The sequence below is a fragment of the Siphateles boraxobius genome, unplaced genomic scaffold (genome assembly GCF_051911475.1).
Source record: "Siphateles boraxobius isolate OS27281-9 unplaced genomic scaffold, OSU_SipBor_1 31, whole genome shotgun sequence".
In the NCBI taxonomy this organism is placed as follows: domain Eukaryota; kingdom Metazoa; phylum Chordata; class Actinopteri; order Cypriniformes; family Leuciscidae; genus Siphateles; species Siphateles boraxobius.
Window position 1 is genome coordinate 17,900,265 of NW_027508931.1, and position 19,334 is coordinate 17,919,598.

General features: G+C 40.0%; 1 protein-coding gene across 6 annotated transcripts in view; it reads right to left on the minus strand.

Annotated features, from left to right (window-relative positions):
- Window positions 1-18,432, minus strand: part of ccpg1 (cell cycle progression 1) — a 52,673-nt gene extending 34,241 nt beyond the window's left edge. For 2 of the 6 annotated variants that reach the window (XM_077193962.1, XM_077193958.1), the window contains exons 1-5: window positions 18,298-18,407; window positions 16,812-16,882; window positions 10,426-10,513; window positions 4,895-4,983; window positions 4,582-4,789 (exon numbers count right to left, since the gene is read on the minus strand). In XM_077193962.1, the coding sequence (XP_077050077.1) occupies window positions 4,582-4,789; window positions 4,895-4,983; window positions 10,426-10,513; window positions 16,812-16,871 (445 nt within the window). In that variant the 5' untranslated portion in view covers window positions 16,872-16,882; window positions 18,298-18,407. Of the gene's footprint in view, window positions 1-4,581; window positions 4,790-4,894; window positions 4,984-10,425; window positions 10,514-16,811; window positions 16,883-18,297 lie in introns of all 6 variants that reach the window. The other 4 variants (XM_077193963.1, XM_077193964.1, XM_077193959.1 and 1 more) reach the window with 3 other exon arrangements.
- Window positions 18,433-19,334: the final 902 nt, after the last annotated feature.

The window sequence follows — 19,334 nt, forward strand, 5'->3', positions numbered from 1 at the left end:
AACTTTATTCTCATCTGAATTATAAATAATTGATTTCCGTAGAAATAATACTACCATTAAAAACCACGTTTGATTTTCTTTTTTAATCAATGTAGAATGTGTAACTTAAAAATAAAACTGTGTGTGTGCGTGCGTGTGTGTGTGTGTGTGTGTGTGAGTGCGTGATTTTGGTTGGGTGACAGTTGTAGGTTTGACAAGAGTTTAGAGTGTGACACAATGTTGTGTTTTATTGCGAGTGTACACAAATATATGTAAACACTTTGCAGTTTGAATGATGTCCTGTATGAACAAAATGACAGAGTATGTTTTTATGTTTCCACTGTTCGATCGCGCCCGCACCTCTCTCTCTCTCACACACACACACACAGTTCGATCGCGTCCGTGCCTCTCCTTCTCTTGCGCGCACACACACACTTCAGCATTGCAATATTGACATGGCAGTCAGTTCATTATGCTGTGTTCAGACCAAACGCGAATTGAGCAAAATCTATCGCTATTATAAATTTTGTTTGTTTTTATACTGTGTATTCTCCGTGTAAATTCGTGCACCGAACCGTGACGCCCGTACCGATTCGGTTCAATACGAATACATGTACCGTTCCACCCCTAACATGCATACAGTTTCCCAAGGGAAAGAGAGCCGAAGCAGAATCCAGGAAAGCAAGAAGCGTTGTTTGAAATTCAGCAGATCAACAGCCTTGAGCAAACCATCAGTTTAGTACTAACACACCCTTCTTTAAAAGGTGTAAGGATACTTAAGGTATGGAATAATGAGACTAAGTTTGATACTTGCATGTCTCGGCCATTTGAATTAAACTGTCCTGATGCAGTTTGTTGAGGCTCCAGTTGATCTTTGCTGATGTTGTCTTGATGAGAGAGAGAACCAGTTGGAGTCAGAGGATCTTTGGTGAATGGAAAGACAAGGCCGCAGCCTGGCACAAGCTTGGGGGGGGTCCTTAGAACACTTCTAGTTTAGACTTCTCAGAAAGGACCAATAGAAAGTCAACGGGGGCTCAGAGAGCCAAGGGCGTCCAGAGAGTCCAAAAACCAAGAGAGAGAGAGAGAGAGAGAGAGAGAGAGAGAGAGAGAGAGAGAGAGAGAGAGAGAGAGAGAGAGAGAGAGAGAGAGAGAGAGAGAGAGAGATAGAGAGAGAGAGACTGATCTTGATCAGTGATTTTTAAAAGGTCGAAGATGTCACACCCTCTGGGGGTATGTGAGCCAATCCGAAGTTGTCCCTTTGGAGGGAGATTTTATGACTCTTTGTGTTCAGACAGCACATTTGAATCTGTAATTTCATTGGGTGTTCAAGAGAAAGAATCTTAAAGATTCTTATAATACCCATGTGTCACAAAGTTAACAAAATGTAATGTAAATTAACAAATGGGGAACGAAGATTGGAAATTATAGAGACCAAATATGGTTCACATATTTGTATGCAAAGTCTAAAATATTAACCCATTAGAGTTTACAAGAAAACACAGGCCAAAATAACATCCGAAGGAAAATCATGAGATGTGAAAATTAGATAGATGTTTATACATTTCTCAAGTGGTTATATATATATATATATATATATATATATATATATATATAGGATTAACAGGGTTTATTTCTCCTCCTCAGGAGAATTAAGTGAGTTTCACATTTCTCAGAAATTCCATTTTAGAGGTCGTAAAAATCCTTATCTATGTAACAGGATTCCGAGTTCTGCCAGTGGTGTTAGCTTCATTGGGATGTTAGTTTCGGGGGAAGTTACACTGATCTTTGTTGGGAGAGTGAGTTTGCCGGACTATTCATTAGATAAAATGAAGAATTTGTGAGTGTGATTGGTCCAGACGCTACAGCTCTGGAGACTGGATTCTCTACCTCAGTGGAATGGAGAGGGCAACTTCACTACGGTCTACTGTCTACAAAGAAAACTACTGTCAATGGACACCATTATTCCTGCAGGACTGCTATCAACTGAAGGAGAAGTTCCCACTCCTCTACGATGGATTTATTGTGAACACCACCAAGAAAGGTAGTGGAGTGCCATTTGACCAGGCACTAGAGCAGTGTTACAACCGGCCTGCCAAAGTGAGTGGAGGGATACTTGGGGTCACCAGGAAGAAGTAAGCAGTAGCTCTTTGGGGAATCATCAAGCATAAAAAAGACCAGTATGTTGATCTCCTTGAGATGAGGGATGATGTTGGAGGAAAACTTTCACTTCATCATGACTTCAACCCGAGCACTACAACTAAAATAGTAAAGATGGTGCAAGACATAGAGGAATATCTCCTGAAGGTATGCAGTCCTCTACGAGACCAGGTAACGCTTAAGAATGTTCTCACTGGAGAAATTGTGACCAACGTAAATGTAGACAAGTTGTTGTGCTGTATCACAGAGGGCAGTGCTGCTTGTGCTAAATTTATCGATGATCGACTATAAGTCTGAAATAAGTTTACTATTAGTAAAGTCAATTTTACTAATTTTACTTGAATTTGGCTTCCAAAGCAGACATCAAAGATGAGACAATCAAAGCTCTCATGTTTATTGAGTATGGGTGTCACCGGGGGTTCACAGTTGAGGAGCTACTCCAGCATGAGATCACCAACTCTGCATTCTTCTTGGTTGACAAAGACGATTACTTGAGGAAGAGTGCCAAATCACAACTTGGGACTGAGCTGCTGAAGTTGTGTCTACAAATAGATTAAAAAAAGGTCCAGATACCCCCCCGCAAACACACGCCATCATTATCGACTTCATGGCATTGGTGAGCAAGGTCTCCTTGTGGAAGGCATTCCACGACTTTGCTATTGCTTTGACATTTATGGTCACCAAAGCTGGGGGCAACTGTGATGAGATCCATATCGTTTTTGACACTTACAGAGAGGACAGCATCAAACATGGGGAGAGTGAGAGAAGAGGAAAATCAAAAAACATGGTTGTCCTTGATGTGATATCACCAAACCAAAATGTTCCAGTGGTGTTAGAGAACTAGAGAACTGCTTTTCAGGCATTCTGTTGAGTGGCTGACCACCAATTACAAAGGCACCAAACCACTATACCTTGGTATATCACCACAGGCATGGGTTGTGTCAGCTGCGAGTGCTACTCCATTCTCTTGGCTCAACTGCACACAAAAGGAGACTGATGACAGGATGATGTTCCATGTGCAGGACATTTTAATTCACCGTACAGGATCTACATCACTGACACTGTCATCAGGTGACACAGATGTCTTTGTGTGCCTATTATACCACATAACAGTCAATTGGAGAAATCTTGGCCTCCAAGAGCTCTGGCTCATCCGCAACTCAGGTGTGAAAAGATCAATATTAACACTTCATGATATCTGCATAGCGCTGGGAGACGAGCTCACACAGTGTCTCCCAGCACTACATGCGCTGACTGGGTGCAATACAACCAGAAAAATATCCACCAAACTTGCAGCTCTGAACACTGTCCGCAAACCAGACAACTCTTCTCTGATTCTCAATTTCAACTGTCCACAGCTAACAGAAAGTGCAATACAAATGGCGGAAACATTGTTGGTCAAATGACTCAAACCATCAACAGACATGGCAGCCATTTGACGACCTGCGCATTGCTGCGTTCGATAGTAATGCCCGTAAGATGGACTTTGAGAGTCTGCTTGCACCTCAACTAATGCAAGAAAACATATACAAAGAGCCTATTATCAACAGCAGCTGTGAGTCCAGGCACCATTTACAGACAACACCTCGATATTAAATGCAGATGCTTATGGTTTTGTAAGAAAGGGCAGTTTATTAGTCCCTGAGATTGTAATCTCAAAACCTAAAGGTTTGCCAGATCCCTGCTCGTGTGGCAAGTGTGCACGCAAGGATGGGTGTCCCTGTCGGGTAATGCAATACAATGCAAGGGAGGCAATAGTTGTAAAAATCCTATCACTGAATGAGCTCTCATCATCATCCCCATACCTGGACTCCTGTTGTGAAAGTATTACCTTGCAACATAAACCTGTTGTTTTGTATTTTTCACTTTAAGTTAACGTTCCAACGATAAAAGCAAGGTTGGATATACAATTTCTGTATATTAATAAAATGCTTGTTTTCTTTCTTTTAAAAAAAGTCCAGTGTTTGTATACAATTGTATTTAAAATGTTCCATTCAATACAGCACAAACCAATTTTTTAAAATAATTCTTTAAATTAATTAAACGTACATTACATGTTATAATGTTTAGTTGTCTGTTCAGAATCATGGGAGAATTGTGATCTCTATTTGAAACAAAAAAATCGTGATTCTCAATTTATCCAGAATCGCGCAGCTCTACTTACAGTGTAAGGCTCATCGCCTTCCATTGTCAATTGCGCTCATTCTTGTTGCACGTCCTCAAACTGGCAACCCGTGTTGAGTCTGAGGAGGAGGGGGCGGGAGGAACAACTCTCTCCAATATTTTGAATTTGGACTGCACTACCCATTTCAACCCATTTTTTCTTTAATTTGTAAAGTCAGTCTTAAAGATAATTCCACTGCTAATTATGGCATTGCAGTGGCATTGATATGCATACAAAAACGAGTATTCCAACATGAATTGAAGGCAACATTTTCCACTCACTTGTCTCAGACTCTCTAAAAGTATATTGGCTGCTCGATGAGCTTCCGAGATAGAACTCGTCACTTCCTGCTTCCTTTGCCTCCTTGGCAACAGGCTCCTTCCATGCATCAATCTCCGCCTCACAAGAGTCTGGCAGGGTTAGGATGTCAGAGTTCTCACTGGAGGAGCAAAGAATCACATGTTCTTCCCCACCCACATCATCTTGGGCCTGCAAGAAAACATAAATGCCCCTTCTTTAACCTGGCTTACTGGAGAATTCCTCTCTGCAGAACAATAACACATGACAAGAGGTAATTTTTGGTTTTAATCACACCTTTTGGGCAGGTGCCTCCTCCGTTGTTGTCTCCTCTCTCAGTGTGAGGTCTAAAGAAGTCTCTCCCAAACTCTCCTCAACCCGCTCGTCTGAAAACCCAACATCGAAAGTAATTTTATTTACTGTTTACTTTTATCTGTAGTCTGACTGTCTGATTACTTTAAATATATAATTTTTTATTTTGTTGCAATTATTCTGCTTATTGCACATATAAAATACAAGAAGTTTATATCAGTAGTCCCATATTTGTAATTGTGACCACATGATTTCCATTACAGAGAGTAGATGTTAAAACTTCATGCTGATTTGTACTCGGCTTTCGCCAAGATAAGCACCAACTAAGACGTAGCTTTACAGTAACCTATGCTTCTCCATCCATTTACGCTTCTTTCCATATGGTGATGTGAATCTCCTTCTGTCTGGTGTTAATATCTGCAGTGTATTTTGCCCGTCAGCACACACAACGGCTGCAACCACAGTGCAGTCCCCCCATGACAACCATCTGGATTGAGCTGAGTAGGGGACATCTCTAGGGTCTTCAAGTGGGCACCATCCGTCCTCAGTGTTTCGTCGACTAGCCCGCGACACCTCAAAGGGGCTCGACAGTGACTCTGGCATCCCAGAGTCACCCCCCTCTGTCCCCCACTCAACTCAGCCCAGCTTACTAACCTTTACATCCTTCCTGCTGCTGAGGTTGCTCCTTCCTCGTAGTTTACATGTGACCAAACCACAACCACTCACAACTCGACCATACGCGCCAACCCGTTTGACTAAGGCTGTCGAGCCCCACTGCCGACGTTAAAGCAGGTCAGTGGCAATGGTTCCGTATGGCATAATACCGCAAAACACAATATCTATCCAAACACCAATCCTCATGCACGCAAAATACACAGGAACGTAATAACTGTAATAACTATGCAAACTATACAAATAAACCAATAGACTCTTCAAGTTTTTCAAGAATTCTTCGAAACCGTAGCGTGGCGACCTGTACACAGCCAGCCAGAATCTTTCCGTCTCAACCACAACCAGTGTGCTGTTCCTCTCTGCTGCTTCAGATAAGTTCTTTACTGTGCGATGCAACTCTTGGCCACTGAATCCGACGTCTCTGAGGAACCGGGTTGTGGAGTGTAGTCTTGTCCAAAATATCGATATTTCAATAAATATCGATACTGAAATATCTGAACGGTACCAATACTAATTTCCCGAAGTATCAATACACAGATACTAGCCGAGCAGTCACTTTCACTTCTCTCCAAAGGCGCGTTGACAAACACCACACGTGACGCACTCGTCTCATTCGCTCTGGTTAAATAGCAAAAGTGAATGGAAAGATGGCGAGTGCGGCACCCCCGCGACCGGCTTTGGTTGATTGATAAAGAACACCGCGAGCGGGCATGTCGGAGAATAGCGCGGACACAAGTAAAAAACAGACCGCGAGCGGGCATGTCAGAGCCGGAGAATAAAGTGGACAGGACACGCGCTACACACCACGAGTGGGCATGTCGGAGAATAGCGCAGACACGCGCTTCACACTGCGAGCAGGCTGCGGGCACCCAAAAGATTGTTTGACTATCAATATCCCTCACATCACTCATTTTTTAAAATTATTTTATAGGTGAAAACAGACTTAAGTAATTTGCTCCAGGGGTACCATTTAGCAGCATATATGCTCAGTATCAGGGGGGTTTGTTGTTTGGACAGACCTGCCCCCACTGCTAAAAACATCCTAAAAGAAACACTGTAACTCTTCTTATTTTAACTTTTCTGACACATTAACCAAGATGGCCTAGTATTGTTTTTGATATGAGTCTGTGTTGTCTCGTTTTTTCACCGTAATTCTTAAAGTTAACATAATCTGACTGAGGAATCGTAGACAAGTAAATATTGTAAATGTGGTCAAATGTAAATTAACTTGTGTCTGTTTAACTTTATTCAAAAATTATTATTTAATTCTGCAATTTGCGTTCATTAACGATTACCATCAATTTGATTACACAGATACTAATGAAACTAAACTGAGCTAGACAATTGCATCTCTTTATTCAATAATGAAATGCCTTTAACTGAAAATTGAATGTTTAATCTTATTATTATACATTACTGACACTCTACCCTCCAATTTGATACTGTTAAGTGCTTTGACACAATCTGTATTGTTAAAAGCCATATATAAATAAAGGTGACTTGACTTCATGCCGATCCAGTGAGCCTTGTTTCCGCGTGTGATGCACGCACGTTTGCGTTTAAATCTGTTAATCAAATTAAGTTAATGTATTAACCAGCATTTATGACCGATGAGCAATGCATTTGTTACAGTATATTTTAATCTTTGATAACAGTAGGTAATAAAAACACAACAGATCATGTTAGCTCTGGTCCAATGAAAAAATATTAACAGATAGAACTCAGGACATTTTTTTTCATGTAAAATATACCTCATTGTCATGTTCTAGTTTGTTATATTTAGCTTTAAATAAAAAAAGATCCCCTTAATATTGTGGCAGATTTTTTCTCTGTGGTATCGAAAATGGTATCGAATATCGATATTTTTAAAGGTATCGTATCGAAGTTAGAAATTCTAGTATCGTGACAACACTAGTGGAGTGTGCCACAAATCCTCGACAACCCACTTCCACTGGATAAACCCGGACTCTCCATCCTCGCTGTTCTGCTTCAGTGGCCAGCTGAGCATACCACAGTTTCTTCCTCTCATATGCCTCATCTACAGCATCCTCCCATGGCACTGTTAACTCTATCAGTTGAACAATGCGTGCTTATCTAGACCACAAAACAATATCTGGTCGGAGGTTAGTGGTGGCAATCTCAGGTGGAAAAATAAGCCGTTGATCAAGATCAGCCAAGATTTTACAGTCCCTAGCAGCTTCCAGTTGTCCTTGATGAGAATTGGTTTTAACACCTTTTCTTGGTGGTTGCTCACCTGGGCAGAGAATATTGTCTTCTGTGTGTAATGTTTTCCTAGAACAGGTGGCAACTTATTGGTCATGTTACGCTTCTCTTCCATTCTAAAGCCAAACATTGGAGTACTTGGTCATGGCACCAAGTAAACCGACCTTGGCTAAGAGGCATCTTACATCCTGTCAAAATGTGCCTTAATGTGGCAGGTGATGAACACAAAGGACAAGAGGGGTCCTCTCCTACCCAGAGGTTTAGGTTCTGTGGTGATGGGAGAACATCATATGTTGACCTGATAAGGAAACTGATCCTACTCTCTTCCATTGACCAAAGGTCTTGCCAGCCCATCTTGCGTTGTTCCACACTCTCCCATCTAATCCACTCTCCCTGCTTGGCCTGGAAAATGGCCTTTATACACCTCCTCCTCTCCTCCTGCTTTCGCACCTCGTTGACTACCAGCTTCCTCCTTTGAGCTGGGGCTGCCTTGTGCCATTTAGGAGGAGCTAAACTGAGCCCAAAACCCCCTCTTCCATCCTGTACATGTCCCACGATATCACCAATTTGAAGAGCAGCCTTTGCCTCTTCCACAGATTTCTTTGCTGACCACTTTCTACCAGTTTTTAACACAGGTGCTGTCTCCCTTACACATTTGTTGCGTGACTCTACTAAGGTAATTTCCATTCTGACCTTGGCGCACTTAAAGCAGAGTCTGGCAGCTGCAATATTCCTTTACTATAAAGTCCCACTCTGCTGAGGCAGCGTGGAACTCCCAACAATTTCCTGATATATGAACTTATTAACGCTTCCAGCTTATCCACTGTTGTCAAAGAAACCTCGTACACAGTCAGTGGCCACAGCAACCTCGGCAGTAGACCAAACTGAAAGCACCAGAGTTTTATTTTGCCTGGTAGAGCGCAGCTTTTTATGCTCTTCAACCCTTCCACTGTTTGTTGTCTAACTTCTCCCACTCGAACTGTGTCCTTTAGATCCCCATCGTACCATCTCCCAAGACTCTTCACTGGCTTCTCAGAAACTGTTGGTATAGCCTCACCATTAATGAAGAATGTTTTATCTACTACCTTGCCTTTAATTATCGAGATGCTCCTTGATTTAGAGGGCTTAAATTGCATTCCTGCCCATTTAATGTTATCGGTTAACTTACCCAATAACCGTTTAGTGCAGGCTACTATTGTAGTCATGGTTGTCATGTCATCCATGTATGCTCTGATTGATGGTAGTCGCATCCCAGAAGCCAATCGCTCTCCTCCTACTACCCATTTTGATGCCCTAATGATTACTTCCATTGCCATGGTAAAAGCCAGTGGAGAAATGGTGCATCCTGCCATTATTCCAACCTCTAAGCATTGCCATGTAGTGCTGAATTCTGGAGTTGAGAAACTAAATTGAAAATCTCCAAAATAGGCTTTCACTAAATTTGTTATTGACATCGGTACCCTGAAAAAATCAAATGCTGCCCAAAGCAGCTCATGTGGCACTGAATCATATGCATTAGCCAACTCCAGGAATGTCACATGGACCTCCTTCCTCTCCTTTTTAGCTGATTGAATTCATTGCCAGATAACATTGATGTGTTCTAAGCATCCTGAGAACCCTGGAATGCCCGCTTTTTGAACTGAAGTGTCAATGAAGCCATTCTTTAATAGGTAGGTTGACAATCTCTGAGCAATAATGCTGAAGAAAATCTTACCTTCGACGTTTAATAGTGAAATAGGATGAAACTGACTGACGCTTGTAGCATCTTTTTCTTTGGGTATAAAGATTCCACCTGCTCGGCGCCATGCTCTAGGTACAACCTGCTTTTCCCATGCCACCTTTAATTAATTTCCACAGAATTCGTGAAGCACTCTTGTACACTCTGTACGGAACTTCATTAGGCCCTGGAGATGATGAAGCCCTTGCCTTTCTCACAACCTGCTCTATCTCTTTCCTCCATTCAGTATTCTGGTGGATTGATAGGTGGGATGTCTGACGGAATTGACATAGGCTCGTGCCTTTTTGCATCTGTATGCGTTTCCTCCAAATATCTCTTGAGCTCAACCCTAGATGCTTCTAAAGTGCCATTCTTCTCACTGGTGAATAACTTCTTTACGAATTTGAATGGGTCTTTATAGAAATTGGCACTCGCACGCTCCTTCTTTTTGTAGCGTTTCCGTAGGCGCTAAGCTCTGCGTAATGTTGCAAGTGGTTCAACCCTTCCACTGCTTGTCGTCTAACTTGTCCCACTCGAACTGTGTCCTTTAGATCCCCATCGTACCATCTCCCAAGAATACACAATATTATTAAAATATAAATACATAGGGGCCTATAAATATAGCCTAATTACTGATAGATCCTTATTTTTTACATTTGAACCCCTGCCCCTAAGAAACTCTCTGTATGGCCCTGTATACATTGGATTGTTTTTAATAACTTTAATGTACTTTAAAATTGCAACAAGCACTAGGAAACTGCAAGTATCGGATCAGGACTTGGTATCGGCAGATACTCAATATTCAATGACTTGGATCTGAGGCACCACAAATTTGATCAGGACATCCCTAATAAATAGTTTTGAGTTTATTCATTTTGAATGACACAAAGGGTGACATCCTCACCGTCGGGTATGTCCGCAGCACGACTACTACCCGCTCTATCCTCATACTCTCCAGCGTTATCCGGCCCCAGCGTCTCAATGTCCGAACCCTGTAACACACACACACACACACACCAAGGTTATCACTATGGCTTAACGTTAAAAGGGTCAACCTTTTAAATATAAAGTTGTTGAGCATTTAGTAAATAAAATAAAAAAGCAGCTGTACTGGCTTCTAAAAGAGGAAAATATTAGTAAAAAACACAGCTGAAAAAAACAATGTTTGTATTATTTTGTATATAATTTGTAATTTACATAAAATAATTACCTATACAAACATAATTTGCATTTACAAAATGTGTATATATAGCTATATATATATATCGGGTATGTCCGCTATATATATCCGCGGGATATGTCCGCTTGTAACACTACACTACTCATTAGATATTCTTGATTTTGAGTTGATATGCCTATATATATATATAGGCATATCAACTCAAAATCAAGAATATCTAATGAGTAGTGTAGTGTTACAAATTTATTAAAATGTTTTAATTTAGGTTCAACAGTATTTTAACTGAGAAAGTTACCATTTTGTGGCATAGGACATTAACCGTTTTGTTACTTCTCATCTGATGTCACAGACCTGCCTGTTCCTGTCTGTCCTGCTCTCTCTATTGTAAGTTAAATTGATCAGAGCACTTAGACTATCACCTTTTGTCTTTATGCACTGCCTGGCCATTAAGCTCTATGATAATGTGAAGGTATCGTCGAAGAGTCTGGCTGATTGGATTAGGATATTTATAGTACACAGTTATGCTGATTGGATTAGGATTGGTAACACTCTCAGTCTAGGGCAAGTTCCTAAACTTTTATGCCTCATTTACATGCTTTTGTTTCAGAGTATCTCCACCTTTATGTAACTCCTCCCCCTGAAAGGTTATATGAACTAAAATGTATAGTGCCTTAGTTAGACTTGGGTAAGATTTTGGACGAAGCAGACTACAGCAAATAAACTATCCTGCTTAAAAGATACAATCCCAGCATCTCCTGGTTTTTCGCTTCTAAGTCTCCTACACTTAAGAAGAACAAGGTTTACAACAGATGGTGCCGTGACCCGGATAGAACTAACTTCACCAGAATCCAGCACTGAATCTCAACAAAGATCTCAACAAAGCTGACTGAGTTCCAGAACTGAATCTCAACAAAGATCTCTGACTGAGTTTTCCAGACGGAAATTTTCCGAAGAACGAATGATTTGGTGAGTTTCACTCTATTCAAAGAACCGCTGAAGACCAGTACAAATCTGTTATTCCTCTGCGCCGTCAGAAGAAGAGTTAACAAACAGCTGTAGAGTTTGGTTAACTTAGTTTATCCTCTAAAGTTTTCTGTTAGAGATGAAAGTGATCCTCTGTTGTCAGGCAGGGAAGAATTTAGCATTACGTGTTAATATTTGGTGATCCTCTGTTCACAGAGAAGGTTAGCATTACGTGCTAGTTATTTTGTTTTTAATTTGGTGATCCTCTGTTCACAGAGAAGGATTAGCATTACGTGCTAGTTATTTTGTTTTGTTTTTTGTTGTTTTTTGTTTATCCTCTGTTCTCAGAGAAGGTTAGCATTACGTGCTAATATTTTGTTTTATCCTCTGTTTCAGGCAGTGAAGATTAGTGTAAAGTGCTAGTAATATTGTGTTATCCTTCGCTCTGCCAAAGAAGGTTAACAATAGTTGATCTGTGTTAACAAGTGTACCCTCTGTTGATCAGAGAAGTTTTAGTGTTTTTGATTGTGTGATAACAAAGAAACATCACAAAATGGTTAGAAGGAATGCTAGGCTGGTTCCAACAACTGAAAAAGGTGGTCTTGCGGCCCCTTTGTGGTCAGATAGTGAATTTAAAACACTGTTAAGAGAACAAATGAAACTAATAGTCACATAAAAAGTTAGACAAGAACTAACACAGAAATATGACATTCATCCAGACAAGATTTGGTCGGTAGATGAGTGTAAAAAGGTGCTTGGAGCAAGTATTCACAAAAAAATGTGAAAGGGATATTATGCTGCCATAGAGAATTTGGTTTAGCACTAGCTACACAACAGTCTCACCCTAACTCAGAACTAGAAAAAGAGAACAAAGAGCTAAGTGCTAGAATTTCTTCTTTGACCAAGAAATTGAACCGCAACAAACCTATAGAAAAAATGATGTAGAAGAATTTAGTCAGCTGGATAACATTTACCCTGACTTACGAGCGTTCTTTGAAACAGATGCGGCTCTCCGCCCAGTAACTGATGTGCCTGTAAATTCAGTAAATGTGTGTGGTGCTACAAAGAGATTGCAGGGAATTGAGGGAACTGAAAGTGTTCCTCCCAACTCTTCTGTTGTCCAAATCCAAACTGTAGCAAAAGCACTTGGACCTAAAGACATAGAGCGACTGTCCCAGAGCCTACCTTCAGCACGTAAACAGTTTTCTGAATTTAGAAGAACATTAATCAGCAAAATGAATTGTCGTTAACAGAGGTCACACAGTTAATGTCACGAATTTTAAATGAAACTGAATTCATCAGTTTTGAATCTGCCGTGACTTCTGAACTACAACATGCCAGTAGAAGTGGCATTCCATTCCTAGATATAGCTTGGTCTAACAGAACTCTCAGAAGTAACTTAGACAGTTTGGCAGCATGGGAAAGAGATGCTGATGTTAAAGCCAAAGTGAGAGTAGCAGCAGGACATTGGGAGAAAGAGTGTAGGAAGAAGTTGCAAGATACAAAAAGAAATGCTATGCATAATTCTGCTCCTTCTCAGCCTGCATACAACCCTGAAGTAGTTCCACAAGTGTCCACTGAAACTTTAGGACAGCTAGTTCAGGCTCTTCTAAGAGCACAAAAAGACCAGGAAAAAAAATAATTGTTGGGGCTGTGAGTAGCTACCTTTCACCTGTAATCCATCATAATGACAAAATAATTTTTGTGAAATGTAGCATACAAGAGAAAGAGATTGACTTTTTGATTGATACCGGTGCAGAAATTAAAGTAATTCCTACAAAATTGGCTAAAGGTTTTCATCCCGTACAAGATAACCAAACTTTGTTTAACTGGCATAATAGGTGAAAATTCTGTTTTGTATGAAACTCCGCCCATAGAGGTAAAATTTGGCCCCAAAACTCTTGGCTACAAAATTGCAATGTGCTCCATTAAATACAGTTGCAATTTTAGGCATGGATCTACTGAAACAAATACATCTAACTTTAGACATGTCCTCAGAATTTGCTAGCATTAAAATTTCCTCAGCACAAGTTTCTACCAATAATGTAATCCCTCCAGAGTATGCTTTCTTACAGAATCATCCAATTTGGGCTAAAGACAAGGATGAATGTGGTTTGTTGACAGGTGTAGAACCAATAAAATTGACGGGGACTCCACCTCCGGTCACCAAACAATATCCGATCAATAAGGAAGCTATACAGAGAATCAAGCCTATTGTAGAAAAATTGCTGATGCAAGGAGTGCTAGTTAAAACCAACAGTCCATGTAATTCACCCATATTGCCCATCAAGAAATCCAATGGGACATGGAGACTCACCATAGACTACAGAGTAGCCAATAAACATATTGATAAAATCACCCCCCTAGTGGCAGATCCTTCCAAAATTTGCAATGGCCTACCATTGGAGTGTAAGATTTTTTCAGTAATTGATATGTCTAATGGATTCTTTTCTATACCATTGCACTCTGACAGCCAGCGATGGTTAGCTTTCAAAGTTGACTATGAACAATAACAGTGGACACGTTTGCCACAGGGATTTCAAAACTCCCCAACCATATACCATCAGGCTGTCAGATGTGATTTGTTCGACCCAGAATGTCCGGTAAAACAGTCCACTATGATCCAATATGTCAATGATATTTTGATTGCCTCAACAGATCACGAGGTACATCAAACTGAATTGGCATCATTGTTGGACTGTTTGCATAAAAAAGGACACAAATGCAGCTTTCACAAAGCTCAAATTGCTAAAAAGCAAGTCACATTTCTTGGTCAAACAATTGGTGCAGGAAATAGATCCATTAAAAAGGATCGAGCAGCTTCAGTCAAAACCATACCTCCGCCGACTACCATTAAAACACTCCGCTCATTTTTAGGAACAGCAGGTTACTGTAGACCGTGGATTGAAGAATATGCCTCGATTGCACAACCTCTCTATGACTTGTTGAAAGGCCATGGTAAAGATTCAGATACTGTGTGTATGGAACTTCACCTCAAGGCATTCAATGATTTGAAGAGAGCACTATGTCAAGCACCAGCATTAGGAATTGCCCAATCTGATAGACCCTTTGTGCTTTATGTCCATGAACACTTAGGCTTTATGACTGCATGTCTAATGCAAGATGATGGGGGCAGTTTACGCCCAATTCATTACTATTCTGGTAAACTTGACATAGTCGCTCAAGGTATGGGCCCATGTCTTAGAGCAGTGCAGGCAGTTCATCTAGCTCTTCAGGATTCAACAGTAATAGTGTTAGGTCAGACTGTAACTGTAAAATGCCCTCATGCAGTGTCTGCACTAATGAATCAAGCAAAAGTCACTTCTGTCACCTCCTCCCGTGGGGGAAATTGGTTAGCAACTCTCACAGCCCCGAACATTGTTTTACAGCGTGCACCAGTCACGAACCCATCCTCATGTATGATGTCTGCAATGACTGAGAATTTGTTAGAGGATGAAGGAGAAGTGACTCACGATTGTGTTACGCTTACATATACACCTACGAGTGAAGTAAAAGAAACTCCCATAGAGAATTCAGAATTTGAGTTGTTTGTTGACGGTTCAGCTCAAGTAATTGAAGGTAACAGACGAGGAGGTTATGCAGTAACGTCCACTACGGAAGTGTTAGCTTCAGGACGTCTTCCAGATCATTTTTCAGCTCAAGCTGCAGAACTAGTAGCCCTAACAAGAGCATACACGCTAGCTTCAGGATCAGTTGCTAATATCTACACAGATTCCAGATATGCTTTTGGGGTAGGCCTAATTCATGATTTTGGTGTCATTTGGCAAACCAGACAGTTTCTAACTTCTGCTGGATCCCCCATTAAGCATGCTGAATTAGTGAAAGATCTAATGTTTTCCATGAAACTTCCAAAGAAATTAGCAGTGATCAAAGTGAAAGCACATCTCACAACTAATACTACGGAAGATAAAGTTAATGCTCTTGCTGATATAGCAGCTAAACAGGCTTGTTTCTATGCAACTGTACAAGTGTGTTCAGGTAGTGCAGCACAGAAGACAATTATGCCTCCTGAATCAATAATTGATCTGTACAAAGACGTTCCTCTGTATGAAGCATGGACATGGTTAGACAAAGGAGCCACAGTGGATTCATCCGGTTGCTGGACCAAAGGGGGAAAGTATGTCGCTCCCGAATCACTGCTGCCATATTTGGCTCAACAAATACACAATTTGGGTCACAGTGGTCCAGCAACGATGAATCACAGGTTCGCAAATCAGTGGTGGAATCCAAAATTCAAAAATGTAGCCACAGAAACAGCCAAGAGGTGTGTTACATGTCAGAAAAATAACGATCTACCAGCAGCCACTACACCAGCAGCACATACCCCAGCCCCACCAGGACCATTTCGTCACCTGCAAGTTGATTACATATAATTCCCTCGTTGTAAGGGAAAAACTGATGTTTTGGTAGTAATAGATAAGTTCTCAAGATGGGTAGAAGCTTATCCAACAGGGCGTGCTACAGCTGCACATACTGCTAAATGTCTTGTCACTGATTTCATTCCCAGATGGGGATTACCAGATTGCATTGACTCAGATCAAGGTACACACTTCACAGGACAGGTAGTCAAGGAAGTGTCTAGAATTTTTAAGATTAAGTGGAATCTTCACTGCCCATACAGGCCACAAGCATCAGGACAGGTTGAACGATCGAACAGAACAATCAAAACCAGACTAAGCAAAATGCATCAGGAAGGGGTACCATGGGTCGAAGCACTGCCAGCAGTACTGTGTAGTATGAGAGCATCACCTAACAGAACAGTAGGACTGGGCCCTCATGAGATTATTACTGGATGCCCCATGTAGATGCCAGGTGTGATTGATCTTAGAAATGCTGATGTAGCTATCATCAATAAGAAAATGTGGAAATGAAAATAATGCCACAATAAAAGTAACGATAATAGTAATGGTCCTAAAAATAGGCTTTTTATTCCTTATGCAAAAAATTATTTAATATTTCTATCTTTAGATTTTGGAGCAAAATGTGACCTGTATGTGTTCTTGACAGGCTTTGTTTAGCCTAATTGACCTTGTAGAGGACCATAAAAGGATAACTCCTCAAAAGCATTTATACTCAGATTAGAAGTAAACTTGATGGGTAGCGAATAGCAATAAAACGTTAATCACCTCATTACTAATGACTGTCCATCCACAGGACGACTCCGTGTCACTGGAGATTTCAGACATCTCTCAACCAGCTAGAAAACAAATGTAAACACACAATTTAGATATGTTGTTGTCCTCTGTAATGACGTCTACCTGAACGCTCATTTACAGGATAGAAATGTCAGGTTGACCCTGCCACTGGTAAATTATTATTCTGCAGAAGCCCTACGAATAGAGATCTACATAAACAAGAAGAATTGCAGACACAAATAAAGAAGCTTTATTCATTATATATCTGACAGTAAACTGAAATCTGATGCATTCTGGTTTAACTTCATGCTAAATGTTTTTGAATGAAAATAGCATGCAGGTTGAGGGTGAGTAAATAATGTGAGAATTCATTTTGGGTTGAACTATGTCTTTAAAAACCACAGATCTGAGTCAAAACTATCATCTGGTTGTTTCACTGGTTTGTGTTTCAGAAAGAGCCAACAAAAATAGCACAGTCTGGTTTGTTAACCATCCAAAAAAGCAGAACAGAGCTATTGCACATATATGACATCATCCAAACAAAACTACTAAACACCGGGTGCAAAAAGCATTCTGACCCATGATATTTAGGTGCTTTTTTGTATCATAGGTCAGGGGTTTTCAAACTGGGGTCATGGCCACAAGGGAGTATGAAGGGGTTGAACATTAAGAGAAAAACAGTGTAAAAAATTTGAAAAATCAAATATTAATAAACATTAGGTTACATTATTTATCTAGCCAAATTTTGATTCAAATAAAAAAAAAAAATTTAAATAAAATTACCAAATGTGATTTAAATAAATAATAAATCTAACAGTACAGTACTATAGTGAGTAGATAGAAAAATAACGATGATTTTACGTAATTGAAAATAAATATTTTCCAATAATATTTACAAATATTTAGAATATTCATTTTTTCAAACTAATAATGGGGTCTTTAAGAAAATATAGAAATTATATAGAGAAATATTATTATGCAAGAAAATGGCTAGCTGCCTTTTAAGTTTTAGGATGAGTTCCCTCATACTTGGGGTCCTTGGCATCTAAAAGATTGCATTTGAAACCCCCTTCCCATGTTATAGATTGATAGGAAGTAAATGGGTGGTGCATGATGCAGAAAACTGTTGTTTGATTCTGTGAAGTATGACAATATGGTTAAACCCGTACAAAATAGATAAATGTGACAGCAGTGAGAGGATCATCATGTCAGAGTGCATCTTATTTCAGAACAATTCAGGTAACGTTAAATAAAATCGAGGCAGGAGACTGATATAATCTAAAGTTAGACTTGTAATATATTTGCATCAAAACAACGACCAAAACGACCGATTTGTGTTAGTTTAGAGATGAGCATATACAATGACAAACACTGGCTAAAATATACAAAAAATGAATGAGTCTCTTTAATCTATCAGTCCTGCTATAGCTTTATGGTGACTTTAAACTGCATTAGGTGTCTTATTAGCTGTCCTTACCGGTTTTAAAGGTAAATTGCAGCGGGAGAAGGGAAGAAGGCAAATGTCCTCTGTGCAAATCTAGCATTAAACGTCACGCCTCTCCAACCGAGCCAAAGCATCAACATCAGACCATACGAACAACAACACTGTGGCGGCTGCCGAGAGGAAGATGGATGGGAGTTGTAGTTTTACATAACCATCCCCTCGGTGGTGTCTTAACATTTTAGAACTCTAAAAACAACATTTCCCATGACTCCCTCTAGAGGTGGCAGCAAAGGGCTAACGTGTCATGTGAGTGCATTTTTTAAGCGTTTCTGTTTGCGTGATTAGTTTAATCCAATTTACATTGATTCCTGAGTTTAAATTTAATTTCAGGACAAATCTAGTTAATCATGGGATGAAATGTTAGTTTTTATGCCTTTTTATTTATGCGCACGCGCCGTTGGCGTAACCGGACATTGCCATGGAGACGAACCTACAACACACTACCAAAGAGCGTTCCATTGCAACAAACGACAATATTTATAGGCTATATAACAGCAATAGAATAGCTTTACAGTCAACTGATTTTTTTTTTCTTTTTTTGCAGTAGCTACTATCTTATATTAATGACAGTTGAAGCAAGACTATGTAAACAAAAAAACACAGCCACTGTCCATCATGTTCTATAAGATCATAATGTTTGTAGCATGATCCAGGGGATTACCCACACAGAAATGTAATATATGTCAATATAAGTAAATTACATAATGTCAGTGCCCATGTATGTCTGCTGCCTATATGAGAATATATGCAAAATTCATATATATAAAACACATAGACATATATGAAACAATATAGCAAAAATGGCCGTTTTCACGTAAATGCCATATATTTTCCCGTATAAGCACATAAATATTAAATATATGTAGCCTAAGACGCATATGTATATGCATGTACTTATTTCAATGCATCAGTATCACGCATGTATGTTTACATACATTTATTAAATGGGAAACAAATATGTATGTCACATATTTATACTTAATGTTGTCCATATATGCGAGGAACCAATA